This window comes from Lepisosteus oculatus, chromosome 7 (genome assembly GCF_040954835.1).
Source record: "Lepisosteus oculatus isolate fLepOcu1 chromosome 7, fLepOcu1.hap2, whole genome shotgun sequence".
Lineage (NCBI taxonomy): Eukaryota > Metazoa > Chordata > Actinopteri > Semionotiformes > Lepisosteidae > Lepisosteus > Lepisosteus oculatus.
The window spans coordinates 54,519,736-54,541,886 of record NC_090702.1 but is presented as its reverse complement, the minus strand read 5'-3'; the positions used below and the strand labels follow the sequence as shown (position 1 = coordinate 54,541,886).

Below are 22,151 nucleotides of genomic sequence, written 5' to 3'. Positions count from 1 at the left end.
AAACGCTAGAGGCATGTACTATGTACAACAAGCCCAAATATAAACATTGCTGGATGCAACTATTCAATGCCTTGCTGTAATTTAAATAATGTATAATAATCAATCAGAAAGGTTACAGGTTTGCTCTTATTTGCCAGGTTACAGAGACAACTAGCATTGCTTTAGAGGGTCTATCTGCCAAAAATGTTAACTTCATGCAGTATTTTTGTTCTTTGAAATAAGAATAACACAGGACGCGTAGTTAGAGGAATTGCAGAAAGAAAAAATGTTCTTTTCATTTAAACCGTAAGCAATCAGCACACACCTGACAGCCAGTTTCTGATCTGCCTGTCCTGTCTGCAGCACGTGCACAAAGTACTTCAGGTAGTACATGTATTTGGACCAGGGCAGACGTCTACAGACTGCGCCCACAAGCTCCACGGATGCAGAGATCACATTCTCGTACTGTCAAGACAAACATTAGTGCTTAAAACGGCTCAAGATAACAGCATCTTAAAGCCTTTACAAACAAAGAACAAAACAAGGATAACATCAGTTTGTCAAGTGACAAAGTCAAATGACATTAGGCCAAAAGTCAGATTTGAAAGCCCAACATATCTGATAGGCTTCAAATGTGGTAATACTGTGGAAAGATTGACCACATTTGAAGCCTATCAGAGATGTTGGGCTTTCAAATCTGACTTTGACAGATGTGCTTTGTGGTTACCTGGACGTGCTTCATGTGCTCAAAGACATCTACATTGTTCTTGTAACGCATATATAATTCTAATACATACTGTACTGTATTGTAGCTAATGCACTTCCAGAGTAATTCTAGAGCACTGAACACTCATCATTTCATAACTCTTCACAGTTGTCACTCTCTTTATCTGAGCTTAGATGCCGAAAAAAGTTTTTGCCACCAACAGCCACAAGAACCACTTGACGTACAAACATGATACAAGAAGGTTTTGGTCTTGAACGTGTTGTGTGCGTGTTACCTTTAACATCTTCTCGTCAAACAGTGCAGTCATAGGATAAGGCATGATGTAGCTCTGCAGGGATTTGGGTGACATAACTATAGTTCCCTCTGTGAGCTGTTTAGCAAACTTTCTTAAGGCTCGAGCTCTCCTGTGGATCTAAGAAAATACAAACAGAAGACAGACAAATCCTTCTGTTAAAGACATTAATAAAAGGAAGCATTGGTTTTTGGAGTAGATGCAGCTCTTTCTGAAGTCTTTCTGCTGCAGGTAAGTGCTGTACAGATGTGCTTTGTGGTTACCTGGATGTGCTTCATGTGCTCAAAGAAGTCAGACTCCGGGTCATTGTAATCGGTCAGCTGGACCAAGTCCTTTAACTCCGGGTTCGAGGGGAATGTCTGGATCAGGCTAGAGAGCACTGTTGTGTATGCTTGCTGAACACTCTGTGGAAACCGCAAAACATAAAACTCAGGTTAAGAAAAAGCAAAGACAACCATTAATGGCTCGTTTCCATTCACTCCAATTTCTTTTTTTTGTATGCACTTTTGTAAACTCAAGGCTTCGATCATATGAACTCATGACTTTGCCTATCAAAAATGTTGTAAACCTGGGGACAATGACCATTTACTCAGAAAGCAGCCCATCAAATGACATATTCTTAACATCATACCTCAGCGACAGATGAGTGTTTGCAGAAACCAGATGAATTAGGATTTTAACTACACTTTTTAACAATTTAAAATGGGCTGGACCCATTTCAAATGCAAATTAGCACGCATCCGTCTCTACATTCATTTATGTGAAAAAGCATTTTGATAGATATACCAAACTCTGTGTTAAGTATTTCTATGTACAAACTTATTGTTTCTTGGGAAATGCATACTTAGTTATTTTAACAAACATAGTTTCACACCTCTTTACTCAAGTCATACTTCCTTTAATCATGACCAACATCTTCAGGTTCATTACCTATAACATGCATTAATATAAAAAGTGCTAGTTTTAAACCACTTTTTAAGAGGAAAAATCTGTTACCATCTCAATAATACATTGGTTACAAGATCTGCAGGGTCTTGTGTGACATTTTGTGAACCGCTATTCCCAACATAACAATAATGTTACTGACACTAACTGCAGTTCCATAATTTTACCTCTGTTTTGCTCCTGAGCCCTCTCTTCACAGCCTCCAGCATAGTTCGCTGGATTATTTCTCTGAACTCCTCTGCAGTGTGGTCCACAGTGGCTACCTGAGCGATGATAGCCATCAGGCACAAGGTGGCGCTGTCACCCAGGGACATATCGCCTAACTGAAAGAGAGGAAAAGGTATTATTAGCAGGGGTTCTTATTCGTGAGGGATGCACCTTACAAATTCAGATTAACCCTTTTTTTTAAATAAATCAAGTAGAAGTATGAATTTCTGAATTGGTGGCGGATAAGGCAATATTTCTTATGAACGCCATTATATTTTTGGCTAGCTAGTCTCCGTCTGAAGAAAGCACAACTAATTGAAAACAATCAGAATTAAAAACTACTGGTTTTACCACAAGTCTATGAACTACAAAACACACCCACTGTACATTCTTAGCTCTATCTATGACAGAATAACAACAACCCAAAGAGCAGCAGAAGCAGAACCATGCAAACTCCACACACAGAGCCAGAATAAATAGCCAGGGATACCCACTGCTTATTATTATGCATAATTACGTGAGCTGTTTCATTACTTTTTGTTTACTGACTGATATACAAACAAACAGCAAAGTCCTGAATGAACATCCAGATGCTCATTGCTACACTAGGTAAAACTGCCTTGTAAAAAGAAATTTAAAATACACCAAGAAAAATGGGAAAACTGGTCTTGACTTTATCTTTGATAACAAGGAGGGCATCTGTTAGTGACATGCTACTAACTGGTTTCTACAGTGGTTCCAAACAGTGAGCCTCCACTCCTGGGTAAAACATGGAAAACCCAGAAACGGACTCACCTCAATGGAATGGAAGCAGTTCTGCATGACTGTGAAGAGGTAACTGACATCGAGAGTGGTCATCTCTTTGATGTGTGTGGTAACCGACTGGAAAGCTGACAGGCGAAGGTCGAAATTGACTTCATCCAGGTGTTTTCGGTCGAAAGCATTCAGCTGGAATAGAGGCGAAAATTAATTAATTAGGGATGGTCTGATTGGTCGCAAAATTCCGAAAAGACAAGGCAAGGTTATACTAATCGAAAAAAATAATGTAGAGAGGGATAACCTTGGCCGTGATGTCAGTAATGTACTTCAATCCACTGTCCAAATCCGCTAATGTCTGTAAATAGAAACAGGATGGATTTGAAACAATATAACTAGCTGTGTAAAAAAAACAACACATTTTTATTCGAGATGTTGATACGAGATATCAAGGTGTTGATGACAAAGGCGGTTGTAGTTTGTGACCTGGAACAGCCTGCAGAGAGTCTGACGGGACAGCTTGTTCTGGATTATGGAGAAGAGTCTGGCTATGGGCTTGAGGAAGGCAGCTGGGTTTGCGCTTTGCTTCAGTAAGTTCTGAGTCGTCTCCAAGATATCAATCTCCGTTTCCTGAAGAGAAAATAACAACTGTGAATACTGGACATGTAAAAAAAAAAGGCCCAAAAAAACCCACTGACATTTTATGATATCCCAGTTTTTGTGAGCATTAATGACACCTCTTAAGGTCCTTTAAATTAAAGTCATCTGCTCTGCTTGCTTCCACCATCACATCAGAGCTGAAATAATGGGCAGTTTGGCAAGTGCTCAGGGCTCTGGACTCCTGACCACATGGCTGTGGGTTCAAACCACAGGTGGGAACACAGCTGCTGTACTCTTGAGTGCTGAACTTTACCCAGAAGGCTCCAACAAACCTCGCTGCATTAACTGCTACCAAAGTCTGTATCTAAAACAAAAGAAGTAACTAAGCTCCGTAGGTTGCTCTGGATAAAAGTGCCAGCTAAATAACAAGTCTCTTCAATGCTTTAAGGACAATAATATATACATCTCCTTGGCCTACTGCTAGGAGAAAAATCACTTTTCGTCACCAAATCAAGGACTGCCAAGGACTCCCTAAGTCATAAAAAACATACCTGTGTATTGTTGGGCTTGTGGAGATAGGGTAAGAGGAGTCTAATGAGCACTGAGCTCTGCTCCTTGTCACTCACAAACTTGCTGATCCTAAAAGACAAACAAAGCTTGGTGAATTTCCATTGCTGTAAACAATAAACAAATCACTAGTTGTGAAAGCATGAAAAAAAAACACTCTTAGCTTTTTCTTACAGGTGTTTAAAGCCCATTAGCACCTCTAAAGGCCCAGTAACAAATCGCCAACATACTTGGACAGGATGCCGAGCTCCTTGCTGACTTGTGCCCTGAACTTCTTCTTCTTCATCCGCTCCGCGTTGCCCACCACCCCGCTGAGGTACTGCAGCACGGCCGGGATGCAGGGCAGGAGCAGCTTGCAGCCCAGGGTCAGGTGCTCTAGACGGAGAGCAACGAGGGTCAAACACTCCCGGACTACAGCATCTATCGGGCGGATAGTTCATTCATTCAAGTTCAATACGTTATTGCCACAACAACTACTGTAACCGCACGGAGAATGATTTGCGGAGCTCATTCCATTAAAAGACATACAACGCAGACATATTTCTGTCCTGCGACAAATTTCACTGGCAAAGGCACAGACCAAGTCAACACAGTGGACTTCTGCAGGATACGTAGTGAAACCTCGAATGAGAGAGGCACAAGTGAAAGCTAAGTGGAGATGCACTGAAACCCAGGAACAGGAAGCTCTTCTTTACCCAAAGGGTTGTGGGAGAGTGGAACAAGCTACCCTGCCACGTTGAAGTCGATACTGCGGCTCCTTCTCAGCTACTAACTACCAAACCGATGGGCAGATGGGTCTCTTCTTGTTTTGTAACTTTTTTATGTTCTTATGTTACAACCGGCTACATTTCTTAATAGCTGTTTAATAACCACACTCAAAAGCTGTCCACGTTTTATCTGTCTTGCGTTTTCCTCCCCCCAGGCGACCCACGCTCCTGGAGCGGTACCTCCGGCAGCGCCCGTCCCTTCCGCAGGCTCCGGAACCACACAGCAGCCGACGGTCAGAGGGCCGGCGCCTTCGCCGGGCTCGAAGTCGGGCGCGGACACGAGGCTCTCGGCGACGTCCATGACCACGCTCACCGTCGCCTGGGAGACGTTCTTCGCCGAGAGCAGAGCGAACACGTTGTGGAGGACGTCGCACTCCGGGCGACCCGGCTTCTGCTTGGCCAGCAGAGGGAAATACCTGGAGCCAACACACACAATCACATCACACGGCCTCCCAACGTCACGCGCTTTTACTGTGCGGCACGGCCAACGAAAGGAGGCTTGCGAACTGAGCAGACCCCCCACACAGCGCGTCTGTGCTAAAGCACTGCGTGCTCTGAAAGTTAAAGAGCGTGGAAATGACCTAAACAAAGGCTCTCACACCTTCAGCCCTGAAGTGTGTTTCTCATTAACACACGCTTGAAGCGAAGACTTCGACTACAGGTAGGTTCCAACAGCTAGCTGATATACTTGCCTCTAAAGAAGGTCTTTCTCTAGTGAAAAAGGAATCGTCTCCCGCATCACTGAATTACCGGGGACGCTGCCATGAAATCAGGTATTTCTGCTGCTGGCAGATGTGTTTTGTATGACAGGAGCGAGAGAGGTCAGGACAGGAGCCTCACCTGGCATTCCGACTCCACACATGGAGCAGTTTCAGCAGTGGGGTCGGTGCATAAGGGCTCTCAGAAGGAAGACGGGTGACCTGTAATATATCAAAAGAACTGCACGTTTCTTACTCTGGAAGGATTAAAACAAAGCGCACATACAATGCTTTTCTTCACAAACAAGGGAGAACAGCCCCATAACATCAATGTCTGATTTATTGTTGAAGAAGAGATTGAACAATGGCTGAGGGTTTAATATGATAGAGAATGCACACAGCCAGACGTCCTTCATGAGAGACGCAACAAGGACGAGTGCAGACACTGCGCTCCCCACCTGGGGCCAAACCACTGCCAGGAACACGGCGTCAACTTCCTCCGCAGCAAAGCTGTAAGACTCAAAGCCATCGAAGAAATCCTGGATTCGGAGGATTCCCAGGCGCCTCAGGTTCTTCAACGGGCTGCGACATCCTGCTTGTACCTGCAAACGGGAAAGAAGTGAGAACCCCAGCCGAGAAATCTGCCGGAAGGGTCAAACGATTCTTCTGGTCTTCGAAGCTCCCTTTCTGTGCAGTTCTGTGAATGTGCTGTTCAGGTGTATTTTCTAAACATTTACTCAAATACCGGTTTGTAAACAGAAGATGGAACAAAATAAAGTAAAACTCAAATCTTCTAACGAGTCCCCTTACTGTGAAGTAACAATCCCCCCCCCTTTAGAGACAATACAAATTCCATCTGCTGTGTCTAGGAGCCATAATCCGGGACAGGAAAGTGGCTCAAGGAACACTACCACTTGGGAGTCACATTTTCGGTAAACACAAGGTCATGAGGTCCGGAACACAACAGGGAACATGAACATACAGCACCATTAAGGAAGCTCATAAGAGCATTCTGTACACTCTGTTACTAAAACATCTAGTTTATTTTGAACGTCACACTCAGCACTGTAGCTTTTGTTGCTGAGGGTGTAGGTATGGTGCACACTTCGGCATACTTGCTGCATGAATAAGCAGAACTGACTGTAAGAGCTGTTTGTTCCTAACAATTACAAAAGGTCAACCCTCTGCTTTGAGAAAACTGTTTCCTCCAGGTCACGGCTGGATGAGATCACTGGATCGCTTAACTAATTGTAACCCACGAGTCCGTTTGCCCAGCCTGCCTCCTCTCGTTAGTAGCCTGACGTTCTAATACAGATCTGTTCACCTGTTCCCTTCGGTCCAGCACGGCGGAGGCGGAGGCTGTGACACACAGGAGGATCTGCAGTATCTTTGGCAGGTAGTGGTGAATCAGGTGGCCCAGTCGTTTTATGACGAGCTCGATGCTGTTGAGAATGCTGTGCTGTTGGCCCAAAGGGAGCACCCTGGACAGGTCCGTCTGCTCCAGGGCTCGCTGTACCGCAGCCAGGCAGGGACCTGCAGGCAAGGGGCGTCAGTCCAGCTTACAGCTCTCCCCGTTTACGAACGAACAGCCGACGCGAGAGAAAACAGTATTATTTCATTAAAAGTACTGTAAAACCGTTTAACATAAAAACACACAGCAAAACCGTGCTGTGTGCTGTTAAATGGAGACAACTCGGGGACAGAGACTACAACATCGCAACGCTGATACTGCAGAGGGAGGCACCTTGGCTGTAGTGACGGACGGGCTCCAGGAGGAGGTCGATGAACATCCCGATCTCCTCCGGGAGGGATCCCGCTAGGAAGCGCAGGACGATGGATGTCCGAGTCACGGCTCCTGCTTTACCCTGGGACCTGCTGCCCGTCTTACTCCTCATCCGCCCGTAAAGGATTCTGCAAAACAGGGCCTGCATGCACACTGACTCTCCCTTCGCCTGGGGTATCACCCCCTTAAAACACATCCAGGAGACCTGACTGCGAAATGTAATCCTCTGCAGTGGTGGTAAGGTGGTAACAACAACAACAATTGCTACACTTTTCTGGACACTGCACTCAAAGCTCTTTACAGGTAATGGGGATCCCCTCCACCACCACCAGTGTGCAGCCCCACCTGGATGATGCACCAGTACACTCCCCACAGACCAGCTCTCAGTGGGGAGGAGAGCAGAGTGCACCAGTACGCTCCCCACACACCAGCTCTCAGTGGGGAGGAGAGCAGAGTGCACCAGTACACTCCCCACACACCAGCTCTCAGTGGGGAGGAGAGCAGAGTGGACCAGTACACTCCCCACACACCAGCTCTCAGTGGGGAGGAGAGCAGAGTGATGGAGCCAGTTCAAAGATGGTTATTATTAGGAGGGCCATGATTGGTGAAGGCAAGGGGGAAATTTGGTCAGGACTCTGGGGTTACACCCCTACTCTTTTCAATAAACACCCTGGGATTTTTAATGACCACAGAGAGTCAGGACCTCAGTTTTATGTCTCATCCAAAGGACAGTGCCTTTTTACAGTAAAGTGTCCCCATTACTATACTGGGGGATTAGGACCCACACAGACCGCAGGGTGAGCGCCCCCTACTGGCCCCACTGACACCTCTACTGGCACCAGCCTTAACCCTGGAGGTCTCCCATTCAGGTACTGGCCAGGCTCACACCTGCTGAGCTTCAGTGGGATATGCTAAAAATATGCTGCTGGCTAAAAATATGGTACAGCGAGTGTCTAACCATTAAAAATGATCATTAAAAGGGCAGCTATACCTCCATATACAACCCATTGTGAAGACTTCGGTTTTAGCAGAACACAATCGCATTCCCAGGCAGCCACAGCTCTGCAGAAGGCCTCTGCTCGGGGCTGGGTTCTGGTCTCACCTCATTAGAACAGGCATGAGTCCCGGTCTGTGGGGCGCCTCTACTACGGCACAGTCTTCAGAAATGTTAAAATGAACAATCTCCTCTTTAAAGAGCTTGTCATCCAGGAGCCTCTGGAGGTTTTCCCTACAGAAGGAGACAAAATCAGACATGAGAAAGCGTTTGCCAATATGATTCATCTGTTTTCCAGTTTGCCCCCAAACAACAGCACATCACACTGTTAAATCGTCTGCGACTTTCTTCAATGTTCTCGGAGACATTACTGCTGGTTCTAGTAACATCGCTTTATTTTATTTTCCAGTAAACACTTGTGATTGCTCACAACTCATTCTGTAAGCCCAACAAACAAACAACCCAGTTCTTTTAAAAAGTTAAACTTACTTCAACAGGACAAGCTACTTTTAGCGCAAGTACTTTGCCAGTAAAATCTAACACTATCTGAGAAAGATCAGAGCTCAAATCCTGGCCCTGCAAAATGCTCTTGCTTGGGATTGTCGAGCTGAACAGGAAGACATCAGCAGCAGTGTCAGACTCCAGCTGTGCTGGAACAACAGTTCAGCAACGTTCCTCTCATTAAAGACGCTAACAAAACCAGAACACAAAAACACAATCCGGAAGGTCCTGTACTAGTCATACAACATTCAAACCTAATTGGGCATAAAACCTTCAAACAAAGCGTATGCTTTGGCACAAAATGTTGGTGCATAAATTTGAAGTGCTCTCACCAGTGCTTTTGCACATTCAATGAGTAGGACTGATGTAAGAGTGGAGGGCAATAAATCTCTTAAAGACCTGGTTGTCGTGGACAAGCCTGAGCAACAAGAAAAGAGGTGTAGACAGTAAACCCCCGCAACAGGTTAACCTACTTGTAAGGCAGAAGGAAGCCGTCTTTGTAAGTCAGGATGCACTCCAGAGCTATTTTCTGGATCCCTTGGTCTTGATGGGAGAGTAGCTAAATGTAAAAAAAAATCAAACGTCACGCAAAGTGATAGCAGTAGTTTTCAGTACCTCTTTGAGATCAAATTTCTTTCAGGATAAAATATGAGAAACAAGAGTTTAAAAAAAACAAAACAAATCAGAAGTTTAAAAAAGTCATTGTCTGCATTTTAATGTGATTAATTAAAGACCAGATCAACTTTCAGGGCAGACACAGCATTAGTTGGCAGGTCACAGGTCCAGGTAACACTTCACACGTTGTACTACACCTCTAAATTATTCCTTATTTAAATGGCAAATTGTTCTAAAACACCATATGGGTTATTCCTCTGTTACCTGTGAACATTTTGCCAAAATTAGTTTTACATCTCATTCATTATCAAACTGCACAGCAATGCAGTCTCTCATGCTAAGATCCAGGTAAAAAAGCATCACATTAAGAGGGACAGGTATCAGCTTAATGTAACCACCAAACCCTTTCCCACAAAAACACTCAAACAGCTTGAAAACAAATCAAAACCAAATACCCGAGTGTACAGCTCTCTCAGTTTTGGCTCCAGATAAAGGGACCGTGGATTGGCAAACAGTGAGAACACTTTCAGGTGAGCGATCAGCTGCCTGCCAAAGAAAATGTATTGTAAGACTTAAAAAAATTACTAAAATTCAATTTAAGGAACAAATAAATCCGTTTTCCTCTTGTGAAAATGAAAGCGCTTCTACGTGCAGGAGGGGACCGACTTCATCCTCCAGTGAAGCGCAGCCCCACCTGAGCGACACGCCGCAGTCCAGCTGCAGGAGGCAGGAGCTGCCTCATTCGGTGAATTAAGGCAGATTTCACAAGCCACTTCAATTTCGAAAAGAACCCTGTGATCGTAATAGTCAGAAAACATGCCGATAAAGGCATTTCTTACTTTTAACGCTGCAGATTATGCAACAGAGGGCTTCAGAGTCGGCGCGTTAAAGGGTTGTACTGAGCTGATGTGTTTGCAGTTTGTGAACGAAATGAATTAAAACATAAAAGGTTACAAATGAGAGGAAACCATCCCCCCCCCCCATCTTGCATCTTCATCTAGTAGCAGCCAACTGATCCCAGGGTCTGGCCAGGCTGAACTGTGAAAGACTCAATCTGCTTCAACAGGATGGCTGGGCACCTGGCTCCTGACACCCACTGCCTTTTATGCACAGAAGGGGCTCCTATCAAGTAGAAAAATGACAATCAGGATCTAAATTGTTCTCACTTAGCGGCCGCCTTCCTCGGCGTCTTTTTCCCAGCCTGCTTCCGTGGCTCTGCGCGGTCTTTCTCTTCCTCCTCCTCCTCTTCCTCCTCGTCTTTCATTCCCACGTCCCCCTCTCCGGCCTCCTCTGGCTCCGGCGCAGCACCGTGCTGCTTGCGCAGGTCCTGCGTCGGCGCCACCAAGAGATCGGCTGGGTAGTACTCGTTACTGCCATGGAGGGACAAGAGCGGACAAGCTGCACTCTCACCAGGGCTCGCTTTCACATCGCGCGAATTCGGAACCGCTACCTCCAGCTTAAAACGCTCATTATTAAAAAATACTTTCATTCCTCAGGGCTCACCATTGCCAAGAGCCGCAAAGTGTTTCACGTGCAGGAGGGGACCGACTTCATCCTCCGGTGAAGCGTAGCCCCACCTGAGCGACACGCCGCCTTCCAGCTGCAGGAGGCAGGAGCTGCCTCATTCGGTGAATTAAGGGCGACCCACAGGGGCGCCAGATTTCACAAGCCAAGAGTGAAACTTAGCCAGGACACCACAGTTAATGCCACTTCTCTTTAGAAAAAAGAGCCCCAGGACCGTAATAATAATAATAATAATAATAATAATAATAATAATTGCTTACACTTTTATAGCTCTTTTCTGGACACTCCACTCAAAGCGCTTTACAGGTAATGTGAACTCCCCTCCACCACCACCAATGTGCAGCCCCACCTGGATGATGCGGCGGCAGCCATAGTGCTCCAGAACGCTCACCACACATCAGCTATCCGTAGGGAGGAGATGGTCAGAAACTTGGTTTAACTGCCCACTGAAAGGACAAATGCTTCTAGAGTACAGTGTCCCCGGTCACAGCAGACAGTACTGGGTTTAGAAATTCTGCTCCGGAGTGAAGAGCGCCCCCTACTGGTCCAGCAACGTCACTTCACAGCAGCAACCTGGGTTCCCCCCCGAGGGCCTCCCAACCCAGCCCTGACCAGGCCCAGCCTTGCTCAGTGTTAGAGCTCTCCTCTGCTTAGTGTAAGACCCGTCGTGGTCCAGCCACAGAGCGGTGATGGTGACAACACACACCACGCAGGAGCGAAAAACCCTTTCGAGCCGGCCGCCCCGCCCCTGCAGCGCCTCACTTACTCAGTGAACCTCAGCAGCAGCGGAGCCAGCTCCCTGGAGCGGGGCTCCACCCTGTCGGGGAACAGGGCCATCGCCTTCCACAGCAGGAACCGGAAGTTGGTGAAGTCGGTCCGGTCGTCCAGCTCCGTGGCACCCCCGAGCTGCTCGAGGTACAGCACCCCCACGTCGCCGCATGCAACTCTGTCCCGATCAAGGCTCGCACCCGGCTCCTCCTTGGCCTCCTCACGGAGCTCTTTCTCTGTCGGGCAACCAATCGCAAATGGTTGGAAATACTTCATGTAAGGATAAGGCCAAGACTAGTGTGAGGTTCATTTCAGCTCAATGCCATGTCAACAAAACTGATTGGAACTTGCCCCAGTGCTGCCCAGATAAAAACAACAAAAAACACATATTACACTTATACAGACCACATAATACTCGCAACACCCAAGATCTACATATTCCGTTGGCTAATAGTCTCTAGATTGGTGCTGTTTTATTACCGAGCAGGACTACTGTACATTTGATTACGTTTAAGATTAAGGTTAAGGCAAGACTGAGCGTTCTCATACAAAACGCAACGCGTTCCATTCAAGCAGTGTGTTGAGAAAATTAAGCCACAAAATTAGGTACAGAGGCTTAAAAACTCTTGTTCACCGAGGAAAGCGACAATCCATAAAAGAAGTAATTTGATTACCACAGTGAAAAGATGGAATGAAACATATTTTTCAGAACTGAGCTGCGGAGAGTCTCAGCAGGACGAACAGCCTGCTGACAGTGGATGGAATTAGGCCTCCTACTTTAATTCTGAAATTGAGAGTCAAGAGGACTTGCCTGCTAAAAGTGCCACCATATCCAGATGTTCGTAAAAGACTTTCCAGAAATCTTTATTATCCATGTCCTTGGCATGGGATCTAAAGACAGACAAGCAACAAGACTCAGTAACATCCACAATGATGATACTACGATACATTTTATAAATGATGCGTAAAACAGATCAGAAGCAGCCGACAAATGAATCCTGATGGATGCGTACTGCAACACATGACACAGAAAAGTGACAAGACAAGTACTCACACTATGAGCTCAATAACAGGGTCCCACAGAGGACTGAAGTTGAGGTACAGCATTGCAATCAGGTAGCGCAGGGGAACCTGGAGAAGAAAACAAAAAAACACAAAGACTTCTAGAGGACATGGGCTTGACTTCACCCGGATGTGTAGCTATGCCAACACTTCACCCGGATAGCAGCAGAAAACTGTCTGTGTGACAGCTAGTGAAAAGTCATAGCTTTCATCCATCATCAGAAAGCTATGGCAACCTAGACACACAGGGATCAACCTGGACGGCACCTGGAGGAAACTGGAGTTCCTGGAGAAAATCCGGGAGAACATGTAAACTCCACATGGGATTGTGCCCCAGGCCAGAACCAAACCCAGGAGCTGTCAGATAGCGCCACTAATTAGTCTGTAAATATTTTTCGTTATATGTGGACTGACTGCACAGTGGTGGAAAGTCCTCATGTTTGTCCTGGCCTCTTTTAAAGTGTTTAATTAGTCTGATTTCCAACAGCCCTGAAACTGAGCAATTCATGATCAGACTGCAGGGTGAGCACCCCCTGCTGGCCCCACTAACACCTCTTCCAGCAGCAGCCTTACTTTTCCCCAGGAGGTCTCCCATCCAGGTACTGACCAGGCTCACACCTGCGTAGCTGCAGTGGGCTGCCAGCTGTTAGCTGCAGGGTGATATAGCTGCTACTCACTGGCATATTCTCAGTGAGTCCTTAGCTGTGCATTATACAGTTCTAAAATAACATCCCCCGATTTAAATTCCATTCAAAATGAACTGAATAGGTCAGATTAATTGATCATATAACACAAAGTTCATATTGACAGACCCTGTGAATTATCTGACTATCAGCACATTGCATGTTATGAACATAGCGCCTCGCTGGCTCCGTCACCTCCTGGAAGGCTCCTCTGGGAAGAGCAGTCTGCACCAAGTCGTGTCTGAGCTTGCGCAGGTGAAGCAGCTTCTCCCTGTAGTCGTGGACAGTCGCTGGAACCAGCTCTGCTTGCAGGGAGATTGCGAACACTGTCTGCGTTTCCACTCGTTCCTCATCCTGGAAAAAAAAAACACTCCGCTCAGATTTAATTTCTTTTTTTTTTTTACTACAGTAACGGGAACAGTAACTATTACTGCAACAGAACATGTAGTGCACCCCATTTTTTTAAAACTGTTGGACCAGCTGGACCCTGTAATCAAAATTCAATTCATGGCAAACGGGGGCTGGATTCTGAAAGTCCCTGAGACATCGGGGAAAAATTATTCCGGAAAGGAGAACCTGCCTGCACTCGCTGTGGAAGCTCAGCTTCAAAGTGTGTAAAGATTCTCAACGTCAGCAGTCGAACCTGAGGAGGAGAAAAAAAAACACGTTTTTGTGCTAACATGAATGTATATGTTATGTCAGCAATAGCATGGAAATCAACCAACCAACCAATGCATCCTTCCTTCCCTTACAGCAGAAAAACATGAATGGTCACCTTGGATATATTTGAAGAGAGGTTGCGGTGAAGAGTGGCATATAACCCCAGCAAGGCATCATGGGAGAGGTGCTCGGTGCAGCCGTTCAGAGCCAGTCTGGAGTAGTACAGGTCTGCCAGCAGCAGGGCAGACAGGTCCGAGGGGAAGCTCCTGCAACACAAATATGTAATGCGCTTTCCAAGAAGATTTCCCCAAGTAGGATCGCTCAAGCCTCCATCAATAAGTCTGCACCCTTGTTCTGTGACATCCAATGACAAACACAGTGGAGTCAGACACGAGAGCTGTACACAATCAACCAGGTATGAATTCCCTTTGTTGATGATGAGAAAGCTTAACACTTTGATTCTGAAATGAATGACTCTGATTCGAAAAGGGATATCCACAAAGAGACAGTTATTGAACATCACAAAGTGAGAAATAAGGAAATATTATTTCCTTATTAGGAATATTGGAAATATTCAAATATTATATGTGACAAATGGGGTCTTAGCACAAGAAGCTTGCCTATTAGAGGAAAAGACTGATTATCAGATCAGTAAATCACATGTCCATGCTTTTCCCTTCGATCAGGTTTGTGTTACAGTCACAGTATTTCAGAAACATTTACAGTTTATAGAACTGCAACAGGTTTTCTCTTGAACTATTTTTTCACTTTTTCACATAAAGAAATTTAAAGACGGGATGTTGAACTACAGAGCAGTCAAGACTGCTACTCTGTTGTATTTAATCACACAAGGCACAGCACAGACGTTAACATCTATTTAGCAAAGTAAACCTGTGACATGACATCAGCAGAATATATATGTACTAAGTGAAAAATGTACCATGTCAAAGCTGTTCAAAACTTCATTTGCTTACTTTACAATATTCTTAACACGTTCCACGGGCACCAGGGACAGTATTTCTGCAGACTCCTTTAAGCTTAGCATGGTGCTCAGAGCCTGTTGGGCTACAAAAAGCCCACCTGTGGACCACGAGGAGATGAAACAGCTTTAGGATGAACAGATAAAGAGGATGTGGACATGCTGAACTGAACATCCATCACAGAATGCAAGGCAATGAAGTTCCTCGGTATGTCTAAAATATGTTAATCTATAAAAAAGTAGACTTGTTCTTTCATTAGTTCATTCTATCATCTTTTTATAAATTTTATCTACCACAGGTTTTGTACCTAATAATTCAAAGCATAACATTATGCTTATAAAACTACAGAACTATAACATAAACTACAGAATACAAATGTTCATATTCATACTCAAATAAATACATCAATTTATCAGTCTTGAGTAATTATCAGCCCTTTAATGAAAACCAATGACAAAATAACAGTTACAAATTGTTCTGCTTAAGAGATAATATAGATAATATCTCAAGTACCTGCTTTCCATAATCCTAGTAACATTGATTAAAAAGACTGCATTTTAAAACAAACTTCAGAATCTAAGGACCAACCTTTTCCCAAAGACTGGTCCTCCACATTGTCTAACAGGTGATCAATCAATGATGCGAGAACGGGAATCACTTTCCCTGGTTCAAGAGGTCTGAAACACAGAAGTAAACACTGGCTGGGGACAACGTGAAAAACTCAAAACGATACACACGTCTCCACACCCAGAAACAACAAAGAATGAGGTGACGTTGCGGCTGGTGAAATCTTTTACCTGACGTGGGGCAGAACGACCAGGGCAGCCCAGGGGGTGGACAGGTCAGGGAGTGTTCCCTCCTCTGGAACATGAACTAGGGACAGGATATATTCCGGCACAGAAAACCTGCGCCCCCTCTTCTCCCGGGTCGGGTCCTGCTTCGCGCCAGCCGCTCTGGGGAGAAGACAAACTCGCCTCTGTAACTGCAGGGCGGCCGCGAGATTCCCGGTTGCGCTGGTATTCAGCAGATGAAACACCGACGGCCTCGTAGCTGCGAGCTCAGGACAGCTGCTGACCGTGAGAGCAGCTCCACTGATAAAGTGTGTTTGAGTGACAAACTACATCGCTGACGGGAGCACAGTTTTATTATTATCGTTATTCTTAATGATCATCATCATCATCCTTACATTCTACATAGCACATTTCTGGACACTCCAATCAAAGCGCTTTACAGGTAATGGGGATCCCCTCCACCCTGAGTGTGCAGCCCCACCTGGATGATGCGACAGCAGCCAGAGTGCACCAGTACACTCCCCACACACCAGCTCTCAGTGGGGAGGAGAGCAGAGTGCACCAGTACACTCCCTACACACCAGCTCTCAGTGGGGAGGAGAGCAGAGTGCACCAGTACGCTCCCCACACACCAGCTCTCAGTGGGGAGGAGAGCAGAGTGATGAAGCCAGTTCAGAGATGGGGATTACTAGGAGACCATGACTGGTAAAGACCAATGGAAAATTTGGCCAGAACACTGGAATAACACTCCTTCTCTTGCTGAGAAGCGTGATCACAGAGAGTCTGGACCTTGATTTTATATCACATCTGAAGTGACAAAGCCAGTTCATGAATGGAGATTATTAGAAGGCTGTGACTGCCAAAAGCCAGGGGGAAATCTGGCCAGGATGCTGGGGTTACATCCTTACTCTTTCTGAAAAAATGCCATGGGATTTTCAGAACCTTGTTGTTTTGTCTCATCAGAAGGCAGGTGCCTTTCTTCGCAGTTGACTAAGCTGTTCAAGAAGGGCGACTGCCTTTCACCGCCACCTTGTATATTTCACCACACCTGTAACACCAGGTGATGCAGTGCTGTAGAGAACAGGATGCAGTGCCTGCAGGGAAAACCCTCTGGCTCTGTGATCAGTGCAGCTGCCAGCGTCAGTGTGAGAGGCACACGGAGGAACTTGTATCATACAGCTCAAATCCCTCCGCTCAGTCTCCCTGTCATATCAGGTTTGTGCACACTAGTACGTGCCTAATGTAGACCGTCTTTAAAAAAGCCATCATAAGAATATTTTCTTGATTTTACTTAGTGCTTTTCATCAAAAGCACTTCTTTTTCAGGAAGGGACCCTCTTCACCTGAAGCACAGCTCCACCCAGGTGGCATGCGGCAGCCGTTCTGCACCAGATGCCCAAACACATCAGATCAGGGGGAGAAATGTTCGCGGTGATTAATGGCGTTTCAGATCAGCAGCTACAGCTCTCTGAACAAGAGCATGCTGATCGACAGTACTGTTGCACGTGCTGGTGAAGCCACGGAGACTCACCCCGAAGACTGTCCTGTGAAAACGAGAGGGTACTTCTCGAAGGCCATGGATCCATCAGTTGGAGGTGCGGCCTTGAACAAGATCAGCTTCGCAAGCAACTCCAGAGCCAGTTGGCGAACGACAGAGTCATCCATCCCAAACAGGTGCTCCAAATACTGAAGCAGACTGGGCAGGAAAAGCTGGCAGAGAGGCAGAAGTGTTGAAGGGTTAATCACACTCTACACCTTCAAACCATTCCACAACATGAATGTTATCAGATACAGCAAGTAAGGGGAGCGTTCAGCTCGTAATGGGACACCAGACACCTACTTCTACAGGGATTTGTGCTGAATGTCTTCAGAAATAAAAAGGATAAACAGCTATATGAAACAGCCCTTTGTTTTTGCTCGGCTAACTTGTTTCAATAATCAAAAGGGAGCACCATCAGACAACGACGGCTGTTGATCTGGCGGTATTGCCGCAGTTCTTCCCACCCAAACACCTTTTAGGTTCTCTACCTGTTCGAACTGCTTCATGCTGAACATCTCTTCCGAGAAAGGCAGAATCAGCTCCTGGCCCATTCCACTTCCAAACACCTGCAGGACACAAGGATGGGACAGAGCAGCGGCACATGAGTACAAACAAATCCCCCCTAAGGGGTGACGAGGCTTGAGCTGTGTGAGAGAGATGGGGACATGGGGTTGACAGCGCTTCCGCATGACGTACCTTCCGAACAGCTTCCTCAATCAAGGTGGACGGCAGGGTGACATTCTCGCCCAGCACCAGAGACGAGATCACCTTCAAGAGCTGCTGTCTGCAGGACACATGCAGCTGGGGGGCCTGGGCAAGCTGCATCAGCGTCTGCAACAGCAAACAGAACCGCCTAGTGCTGTTACTCTTAATTCAGCGACAGTGGTGCATGTCAAAGCTGGGCAGCTGGGAGAGGTTCACTGCTTCCACAGTAAAAAGAAACACATAAAATTCAGAGAAACACCAGCGAAGAACAAATTTTGTTCAACTGGATCAAAAACAACACTTCTAATAAGCATCAAAGAATTACAGAATGGTACGGAATGTCATCTGTAGAAGCAAACATAACAGTAAAATGCAAAAGACAAAAAAAGGCTATTCCCCCTCTCTATCTATCCTCACGACACAAATACAAGCAAAACCTTTTCATTCCTTTTTAATGTCATGTTTGTCAAAATGTCTCGTCTTTTTCAGGAATCGTACCTCACACACCAGCTCCGGCTTGGTGACCTTTGACCCGTGCCCATGCTCCACTAACGCCTGGTAAACCCGCAGGAGCCTCTCGATCTGGGGCGAGCACTCACTGTCCGCGCCCTGCAGCTCGCGCGACACCTCATCGGCGCATGCCTGAAAACCACCACAGTTTCAACACACAGGGAAAACAAAACAAGAGTCGAAGAGAGCAGAAATACGATGAAGAGAATGCGCAGACACCTGCAAGGCATCCCACAGCACCACGAAGTGCTCCGTGTGGACGTGTGAAGCTGTGGTCTGGGCCATGTGCTCGAGCGCCTCTCCAACTGTCACCCAGGGCAGAGTCTGCTCCTTCTCCGTCACGGGCCCCAGCTTCCTCAGAGCAATGGCAAATGCCTACGGAATAAAATATACAGAAGAATAATAATAATTATTATAATAATTGCTTACACTTATATAGTGCTTTCCTAGACACTCCACTCAAAGCGCTTTTTAATGGGGATCCCCTCCACCTTCACCAGCCCCACCTGGACCTTCATAAGAACATGCGCATTTCTAGCAGACGGTAATCTTACAGAAATGCAATTTCGCATCGCCTGCAAAAGCTGTTACCTTCTTGGCACACGAATGAAACATGTTCCTGACGCCCTTGCACATTTCAAACAGCAGCTGTCCGACGCCCTCTGCTTTCTCTGGGTGCTCCTCCAAATCGAGGAACATGAAGTTGAAGAGGCCATCCAGGTCAGACACCTGACGAGAGAGAACACAGCGCCAAGGTTACGATTCTCTCAGGAACAAGCAATAGGTTAAAGAGAAGACAGAAAACGCAACGTTTTTGGCCGTGGAGCCTTCTTCAGGTGTGAGCTCACACACTGCCTCTCCCCGCCCCTGCCCAAGTACCCGCATCCCCACCTCAACATGCTCCAGTAGCTAAATGATGAGATTTAAAAAACTAATTTTTTAAGTGAGTAAAAGACGTTTTTGCTTATAACTACTATTATAGCAAGGAGAAGTTCACAAAGCCCGTCTCACCTTTCTCATCAAAAAAGCAAAGCTTTCTGCAGCAAAATTTCGGATGTGTTCCTTTTTGTGTGCCAGCAACGTACTATACAACCTGCGAACAAGAGAAACAAAATTTTTGCATAATGATATAAAAATATTTTTTATTTATAAAGGACACTGTACATAGAGATAAAGAAAGAAGAAAAATATAGAGTAAAAGGAAACAAATTAAACAAGAAAATAAAGGATAAACTGTATGGCAATCTGATATAAGCCCTAGTAGAAAGGTGAGTTTTGCGTTTAGATTTGAAGCGTTAAAGAATGTAAGCTCACCGGTAAATCTCGGCCATATCCTTCACCATGAGCCTCCACAGGTACTTGTAGAGGTAGGACAGGCAGGTAAAAGCCCATTCCAACAGCTGTGTGTCTTGAGTCTCCAGCAGGGAGGTGACAATAATAAAGAAATCTCGAAAATGGGGATAAAAATCAGTCTGGAGGTCTCTGGCCAGCAGAACCACTAGGCTAAATGACAAAACAAAGAACAGCATTGCTCAGTAACACTTACAGACAACAACACATGATTCTAAAATTAAAATTAAGTTACCAAAACATGATACCTATATATCTTGTACCTTCTGGGGACTCCAGAGGTATTTAAAGACATTCATTTGTATTATATTAGTCCCTCAAGCTCCAGGCCTGTGTGGGTTTCCTCCAGGTGAGCAGGTTTCTCCAACAGTCCAAAACCACACTGGTGGGTTAATGGGCTTCTGGGAAAATTGGCCCTAGGTGTGAGTGTGTGCATGTTTGTGTCTGTTTGTCTGCCCTATGATAGACTGTCACCCTATCCAGGGTGTACCCTGCCTTATACCCGTTGCTTGCCAGGATTGGCCCTGGCTGCACCCTGAATGGGATGAAGCTGTTAGAATGGGTGAGCAGTCACTCAAGCTCATATTATTAATTCACCTGACGCCTCTACTCAGGGTGTCTTTAAAAGGCTCACTGTACAAAAAATGCAACTCAATAAAAATATCTCTTAAATAATTTTGAGCCATTTCAGAACTTCACAAATAAAATCCTGGCATAAGTGTAAACAATTAAGCTGAATTGTTAATAAAAACAATTTACACGGCTGTATTGCCCGACCTTACTGACAGTACTTAGAATTGTTTATGACAATGAGTATGGCCTTCAAAAAAATAAAAAGCAAGATGACACTAACAGGCCTTTAAACAGTACAATCTAACTGTTCTTAAAGTGTAACATTTAGGCGGACCTTATTCTCTCTTGTGACCTCTTATTCGGTATGAAAGTGTGGGTACAGGTGTCACCGCAGAACTGAGAAATGAGCACCTAATGTCCTCTAGTCACTTCCTATATCTGGCAGCCCTAAGTATTAACCTTAAGATAAACAGCAAACACATTGGCATTTTACTCTGTGTGTATTATTCCCATTCGTTAAGATCTTATTGTACTTACTCCAAAAGAGGCTGATAGGCCAGGCTGTCTTTGACTTTGAGGTGGACCTTCAAACTCTCCACAACTGAACTCTGGTGGAAAACCAGCAGGTTGAAGGACTGGCATTTGTGGATCACTTCTTTGAGAAACTTCACTGCAAAACACAAATACAGTTCAAGATCCACTAAGGATCTGCGCCTGAGGCTGGAAGGTTGCCGGTTCATATCCCGCGACCGGCAGAGGAATCCTACTCCATTGGGCCCCTGAGCAAGGCCCTTAACCCCAACTGCTCCAGGGGCGCTGTATAAATGGTTGACCCTGCGCTCAGACCCCAAGCTTCTCTCCCTGTCTGTGTGTCTCATGGAGAGCAAGCTGGGGTATGCGAAAAGACAAATTCCTAATGCACGAAATTGTATATGGCCAATAAAGTGGTCTTATTTTATCTCTTATCTTAAAACCTGCTCCTGCACTGCAATTGTTCACAGCGCATACACCTTTTTATGGTCTGCTCGTTTCTCAAAAAGAACTGTTGTTGCAGACAGTAGAAAAAGAAGATTCCTTTCCAAGGCCTAAAAATGCACAGTTGTATAAAAGATACATATTACTTACCAAAATGTTCCGTTAAATTCAGGTCCCTCCATTTCATCAGCCCTTCAAAAAAGTATGTTTCAACCTCCTGGGGATATTAAACGCAGTTCACAAGGTTGAGACATAAGTGGCTTTTAAGATAAGAACAATGGAGAAAACGATCAGGATCAGAACAATTAAGAGTAATTGGAGTAATCGTGAAACTCACCTCTGCATAGCTTCCCGTCCTGTCAATACGATGAATGACATCGATATTTACATTAGCAAGCCGTTCAGAAAAGGTAAGAAACTGCAAAACAAAACACAAAATGAGAAAAAATAACAGTAACAAAAAAAAATCACACTCATCGTGTTATGCGTTCGCTAGGAAATGATTTCTCGTCTAAATATTCGCATCGAACCACGGTATTTCACATACAGTATATTTTCTGCTTGCTCGAAACTTTTGTCCTTGGTGGAATATGATCGAAA

General features: G+C 45.4%; 1 protein-coding gene across 1 annotated transcript in view; it reads right to left on the bottom strand.

Annotated features, from left to right (window-relative positions):
• Positions 1–22,151, bottom strand: part of utp20 (UTP20 small subunit processome component) — a 40,389-nt gene that overhangs the window by 17,940 nt on the left and 298 nt on the right. The window contains exons 2-39 of the mRNA XM_069192789.1: positions 21,889–21,969; positions 21,702–21,768; positions 21,114–21,246; positions 19,968–20,156; positions 19,665–19,746; positions 19,245–19,382; positions 18,873–19,028; positions 18,642–18,785; positions 18,135–18,269; positions 17,927–18,004; positions 17,430–17,608; positions 15,906–16,061; positions 15,697–15,785; positions 15,103–15,208; positions 14,244–14,394; positions 14,049–14,111; positions 13,664–13,822; positions 12,778–12,854; positions 12,535–12,614; positions 11,722–11,959; positions 10,598–10,801; positions 9,887–9,977; positions 9,290–9,375; positions 8,424–8,549; positions 7,283–7,449; positions 6,863–7,071; positions 5,997–6,140; positions 5,681–5,760; positions 5,021–5,256; positions 4,304–4,448; positions 4,058–4,145; positions 3,393–3,536; positions 3,211–3,264; positions 2,946–3,098; positions 2,111–2,266; positions 1,262–1,402; positions 981–1,118; positions 305–444 (exon numbers count right to left, since the gene is read on the bottom strand). Of these exons, the coding sequence (XP_069048890.1) occupies positions 305–444; positions 981–1,118; positions 1,262–1,402; positions 2,111–2,266; positions 2,946–3,098; positions 3,211–3,264; positions 3,393–3,536; positions 4,058–4,145; positions 4,304–4,448; positions 5,021–5,256; positions 5,681–5,760; positions 5,997–6,140; positions 6,863–7,071; positions 7,283–7,449; positions 8,424–8,549; positions 9,290–9,375; positions 9,887–9,977; positions 10,598–10,801; positions 11,722–11,959; positions 12,535–12,614; positions 12,778–12,854; positions 13,664–13,822; positions 14,049–14,111; positions 14,244–14,394; positions 15,103–15,208; positions 15,697–15,785; positions 15,906–16,061; positions 17,430–17,608; positions 17,927–18,004; positions 18,135–18,269; positions 18,642–18,785; positions 18,873–19,028; positions 19,245–19,382; positions 19,665–19,746; positions 19,968–20,156; positions 21,114–21,246; positions 21,702–21,768; positions 21,889–21,969 (5,003 nt within the window). The remainder of the gene's footprint in view (positions 1–304; positions 445–980; positions 1,119–1,261; positions 1,403–2,110; positions 2,267–2,945; positions 3,099–3,210; positions 3,265–3,392; positions 3,537–4,057; positions 4,146–4,303; positions 4,449–5,020; positions 5,257–5,680; positions 5,761–5,996; positions 6,141–6,862; positions 7,072–7,282; positions 7,450–8,423; positions 8,550–9,289; positions 9,376–9,886; positions 9,978–10,597; positions 10,802–11,721; positions 11,960–12,534; positions 12,615–12,777; positions 12,855–13,663; positions 13,823–14,048; positions 14,112–14,243; positions 14,395–15,102; positions 15,209–15,696; positions 15,786–15,905; positions 16,062–17,429; positions 17,609–17,926; positions 18,005–18,134; positions 18,270–18,641; positions 18,786–18,872; positions 19,029–19,244; positions 19,383–19,664; positions 19,747–19,967; positions 20,157–21,113; positions 21,247–21,701; positions 21,769–21,888; positions 21,970–22,151) is intronic.